A 6,048-nucleotide genomic window follows, 5' to 3' on the forward strand; every position below is an offset into this window, starting at 1 on the left:
AGATGAGCCGATTGCATTTTACAGTGAGTTGGTAGGGAACGAGAGTGAAGGCCGGTGAGCAACGAGCTGCAAGAGCTAATGATACTCTCTGGTTGCCCAGGCTGAAGAAGGGGGGTTAGTTGAGGTACACCACCTTTAGCCTTCGACTTAAACGTTTGACCCACAAGGCAGTGGGAGGATGTAGGTTTTAGTTTCGGGGCCCTGGCCCTAGCCTCTGATCCAAGATTCTGAACCTTCAGCCAGCGGTTGGTAGGGTTTTCTTGAGAACCCTTCCCGGAGCTAATGACTCAATAGTCTGACCTTCTTGGCTGCATGGGCCCGATCTGTCCCAATGGAGCAAAGAGTAGGGCATTACTCTGTCACTCCTGATACGGCTGCGCACAGCAGGTGCCTTTTGGGCAGCATCGGGGTATTTGGTTTTAGAAGTATTTCGACCGTATTGAATAATGCGCCGGTGGTCACAGTCAACCGTTGGACGCTCGGAGTGTGCAGTTTTGGGGTCCGACGTTTTCCGTCCTTTCTAGAGGGAAGGCAGTATCTCTGTTTCCATAAATATGGACAGGCAGCTCGCCTGGGTGAAACGCCTCACTGCCTTCACACCCCTACTGCAGAGGACAGTACGATGTGCCCCTCAGGGACTCACTTTTCTTCGCAGATTGATCCCCATTAGTCTTCCTGACATGGTTGTATCTCCAGGAACTGAGTTCCAGCCACTGTAGCCCGCAGGAACACCGCAGCACCGAATCCAGACCACCATGACAAGGTGACAGCCTTGAGTAGGGACGAAGACTTAACCACCAACTTTAAGTGAGGCCGAACTCAATCTAAGCTTAGGGACGAGTTATCCATTCTATGATGTTTGTATAAACACAGATGCAGCAATCTCCCATCAGAGTGTCTCAAACAACCATTCTCTTGACATGCTACAGCGAGCGAACCGTAAGCAAGGAGTAGAACATGTGGTGAGTCATAACAATTGGCGAACACATAACATCGGTTTCAGTGGAGCAACTGCAGGCGATTTCACAGCAACAAAAGAAGCGCTTTGGAGGAGTTTAACTGAGGCTTACTGAGTCACCGGTGCACAGTATATCAGTGAACGTGACAGAAGCTGGGCCTCAATCTTCTTTTGCAGCTGCTGTTGCTAGCCCCACTACTGAACCTGGACGAACTTACGAAAACTGGTTCGACAAGTACCACATTTCAAACCACCTTTGACGCACGAAAGTTCAACTGTTGCTGAGGAAACGTAGGATAACTGCACATGATCACATATTTTGCACACCCCTAATTCCCTTGTGACCCCGATTTCACTGACAGCATCAATATCCCGGTCAAAATCTTCAGTGGCGAGAGTCAGTAGCAGTATTCAACGAGCGCATACTGCTATAACCCAGTGAGCTACACTGGAGGGTTTCAATCTGACACACGCAGTTCCTCAAACCAGGTTGACTAGCGGACAGAAGTCTGACGAACCTGGTCCTCCAGGATAGGCACTGGCAAATTTTTGCTTAAAAACCCAGTATTACTGTATTAGGGGTAGTATTATCAGAAAGCAGTCGCGCGACTCCTCGTGATGCCAACTAAGAAGCCCGGACGTCAGTCGGGATAAGCAAGCAGTTCGACAACTCCAGACAGGGCCAAGCTCTCTGCTTGGTTTCAACGTGCTGATTGATTTCGACGTACATGATTCATCTAGCGCACTTCCGTACGCAAGGAAACACTTCTTAGAGCCGTCTTTAGCTAGCCCGTCATGTGCCGGCCAACCGAAAGAGCCAACTACGCCAGTATCCACACCTCACGTTACTAAGGACGGAAAGATGAAGCCAGGGCTGTGTTCGATGGGTCGTCGAAGGGTTTATACAAAAGTAATTGCGGCCTATCCCTGGACGCCGAGTGATATTGGAAACAAGTGCTCTCTGTTACAAAATGGGGATAATCGACCAAGTCACGCGGTGTTGTTGGAGTTTAATCCAGTCAATTACACGTACGTTAGAAAGTCGGTCGCGATATTCATTTATTGGGTAATTCGTCCCCAATTTTGAATCTCACGCCCAGGACGCTTTGCCAGCCCAATGTCAACACACCCAATGGTATTTCAGTTTACTATAAGGCAAGTAATAATATTATTATCTGCGGGTTGTCCAATACGTGTGCCGCGCCGGTTTAAGTCTAGCTCCCAAAGTCCGAAGTCCGATTTGGCCAAATCAGCTGAGACCGATTAAAAATCAATACATGCTTGCTCGATGACTTCATAAAGTATTGGCTGATCGCTGGAGCCGCAGACTGCGGCTGTCTCCACACCAGTTTGTATTCCTACATGATGTTGTACTCAGCTTAGTTCCCGGCTTGAAAATCCCAAGCTAGCATGCCCGTCAAAAACTACGGTGCAAAACGTATATCAAGCCAAAAATCAGGCCAAGACGGCCAAGAAGGCAATGCTCTCAAATTGATGACGCCTTCCGGATACGCCATGGGGAGCAGGCGTTCGGCAAATGCTGGGTCGTGATTGGCTATTGGGTTCAGACTTTCGCCTTGATACCGGATTGGCAAGCGGCCCGAACTGTTGCCTGACCTAGTGTGGGATGGTTTTCCGCTGCTGCCTATTTGCACACCCAAATTATGTTCGCCGAAACCATAGGGTCTTCGAAGTTGTGACTTTAACGGGGAGTTAGTCAAAACCATTTGCACCTTCCGGTGACACGTTACATGCGGCATTTTTTTAAGTGAGAGAAATTTCAAGGTCATCGACCATCATCGATTGGAATTTCCTGACCGGTTATAACATATTTTGGCGTTCTTCCGTATTCCTTAAGAATAAGAAACGTCTAAAGAATATCTAATTCAACTTTCACCCTTGAAGACCGGTCGTTGACGTTTGTTTGCTTTACACTCCCCAGATTTAATGAATGCGGATGATCATCGTCGAACCTGGTCACAACACATTTTACCGTGAATCTCAGATTCTGTTAAGTAGTAGTGCTTAACTACGGCGCCAGTAAGTCTACAGTTTCGCTTTGCACCGTGGTTCTGATATTCCAGTATCGCTGATTCTTCTATTCCGTCATTCACGAGAGCCCATTTGCCACACAATTTTAGCTACAAAACCTTCACCAGGGAAGTAAAACGTTCTGCGCCAAAATGTTTCGTTTTTTGAACGTGTGCTCCAACCAAAAGCCATCAAATACATATTCATGTTTTTGCAGCTCACAGAATTCTATCGTCCTCAGGAGGAATCATACCATATCATAGCCGAAGAGTCTGGCTGAATGATTCCACAGCGTAACCGAGACCCCGGGATGCCTGAATGCAGCCCACAGGTTCGGACTGGTACTCTTAATTCAATTACACGATTACTCCAGTCCATCAGGAACACGTCATAGCCTAGAAAATTCCATTCCATTGTGCGAATACTGAGTGGCTCATCCCCACTTATGCCTTTCGTCACACTGGCCGAAAGCCCAGCTGTCAAAGGCCACGAAGCCATCGCAGTGGTTTTCAGTTTTAGTTTATGATTGACTGGCAGGATTACGGCAACAATTCAAGCTCCTAAGGGTCTTTGTTCTGCACCTTCATTTTCCGTCAGTTGCAGTGCCAGGCCGGATACCTCCAATTTCGCTTTCTGCGCTTTGTATTTGCGCGACACCTTTAGATTTTAATTCATTTTGCTTCGGTTTGGTACGCTTCACAAAAGATAGAAGAACCCTAATAACTGCTTTTATCGACCGTTGGCGTCCACTTTAGTCTGACACTGCCGGTTTAGGCGTGATCGCGTGAATGCTCCCATAGCCCGGGACGTTCGAAATCGGTTCCGTTTTTCCCTCGTGCAAATTTGTGAAATTTTTTTCGTTTATCAATCTATTCGCAGAGTACACGCGAGTAATTGTGGAATTTTATTACTCTAACAAAACATTTGAGAGATAACCCTTTATATTTTGCGCACACTTCCTACTTTACATCTAGCCCTAAACATGACATCAATTTATACCGACTGCCTTCAGCAACCATTGACAGACCACAACGGATGTGGCGAAATGGCTGCCCGTCGAACGTCAAACGCGGTATGCAATGCCACACCTACAAAGCCTGGTGGATTTCAAATGCACGGGTTTACAGGACGACCAGATAAGCCGACTTGCCAACTCTCCTGACCCGTTTGTCTGGGGCAGCTGCCTCTACGTCAAGGGTGCAATGCATACCGCAGCGAAGAGGAGAGTCCCTCAAAACGGTAACCAATCCCCAGTGCAGATTCATAAACACCACTGTCAGTGTTCCGCTCTGATCGGGATACTCGACGCGAAATTGGCGCGTCTTTCAAATGCACTGGAGGTCTCAGACACTAAAAATGCAGCGACTTGGATGAAAGTTGACAAGGGACTTTCTTCGCTGAACGAGTACCTTGCGATATCCATACCGAGCCCTCTGGCTGCGAGGAAAGTAATGCAACTCTCTGACGAGGCTATAAAGACTGCCACAGCGTCTCTAGTGGACAGACGCCTAAGGGAAAGCAGATTGACAATCTGGGGTCATTCTCCGGACAAATCACACCAGCGAAGCCGGCACAATCATTCCTTAGGAATGTCCTCACCAAGCGTGACCAATCGTTCCACGCAGAATGATTACGCCAGAAGGGAGGCAAGCGAACGCTTGGACTTCTTGTCACTCTTTCTTCCCCATCCGACGTACAGGAGATCTTGGAGTGGGCTGGAAGCATTCAAAAGACCAACCCAATGATCAGGCACCTATCTGAGGATCGTCCTCTAGACGCGCGTAAGCTTGGTCATAGCAGGTCAGGAGTGGAAGTACGAAACAGGCTTCCACTGGGCACCAAACCAGACGACCCCAAACTCATGACCAAGCCGATTGTGGTCATATCCCATTGTACTCCCGAAAGCAGGCCGACAAAACCAGCTGCGAGGCCGGACAGCAGTTTCTATTTGACCACCACAGGCCTCTCGCTCACTAAAGGCAGTGATGCCCTGGAGGAGGCAAACCTCACATGCAAGCAGCGCCCAAAGCACATGAAGCTATCAACGGTTATCTCCGTAACAGACAACACAGCTGCAGCCATGCACTCCTCAACAAAGCCACAGCCTCTGAACTGTACTGAGTCAGATGTTCGGGGACAAGCAGCGAAACCAATCTTCAGCTCCACTCCGTCAAAATGGGTCTCTGCTTGTGGACAGAGCCGTCGCTCAGGACCCCGACAACCTATGCAATAATCAAGACTACAACCATCCGAAAAATCCCTCGTACATCCAGTTAACCACGCTGATCGCCGGCGGATCGGGTGTCCACACAAACACGAAAGAAGAGCGGCTGCAGCCAAACAAGCCACATAAAATTCGCCAGATTAGAAAACGGCTGGCTGGCTTCAAGTTGCAACCCTCCGCGAAAACGAGCATCTTGGGAACGCCACCAAAATCATTACTTCTTTTTGCCGCCATCCAGCGCCCAGGGCCTCACAGAGACACTTTTCCGGCCAAACCGCGCCAAAACACCCAAGGATCCAGAAGGTTAAAGCTTGCCGTAAATCCCTGATCAACAGCAAATCTGGTCGCCAAAATGGGGGTGCTGAAAGAGTTACAAACAGCAACGGTCGAAATTTTCGCCCACGGGGAAAAGACCTCGTCCCCCAAAGCCAAAAGGCCCGAGCAAACCGGGCCCCCAACGGAACGAAAAAAACCTCGCAAGCAAAAAGCACCCCCAGAAACCACGAAGACAGAAAGCAGACGACATCGCCCCGGAGGCCCCTTCGGAGCTTTGGACTCAAACCCGGCGCACAACTATTAAGTCTGCTAACCACCTGGCCACTCAACTTTCGGCTCCTCACCCTCGGAGGCATCAGAGATGGTGTTGAAATGCTTGTCCACAAACTGCCTCACCCTTTCCAACAGATTCGGCGATGTTAAACAGTCAACTTACCTCGAACAACCGTCCATAATCGCACCCACAGAGACTTGGCTCACACCAGATGTCTCTGACGTGGAGTTCTCAATAGACGGCTACTATTTTTCGAGCCGACCCAAAACGAAGGCGAGCAGGTGG

General features: G+C 49.0%; 1 protein-coding gene across 1 annotated transcript in view; it reads right to left on the reverse strand.

The window, feature by feature from the left end:
* Window positions 1–5,798: 5,798 nt before the first annotated feature.
* The window catches only part of T265_08830 (hypothetical protein), a gene marked incomplete at both ends in the record, with an annotated part of 2,260 nt that continues 2,010 nt past the window's right edge, over window positions 5,799–6,048 (reverse strand). The window contains 2 exons of the mRNA XM_009174742.1: window positions 5,799–5,886; window positions 5,926–6,005. Of these exons, the coding sequence (XP_009173006.1) occupies window positions 5,799–5,886; window positions 5,926–6,005 (168 nt within the window). The remainder of the gene's footprint in view (window positions 5,887–5,925; window positions 6,006–6,048) is intronic.

Source organism: Opisthorchis viverrini, assembly GCF_000715545.1.
Source record: "Opisthorchis viverrini unplaced genomic scaffold opera_v5_236, whole genome shotgun sequence".
In the NCBI taxonomy this organism is placed as follows: domain Eukaryota; kingdom Metazoa; phylum Platyhelminthes; class Trematoda; order Opisthorchiida; family Opisthorchiidae; genus Opisthorchis; species Opisthorchis viverrini.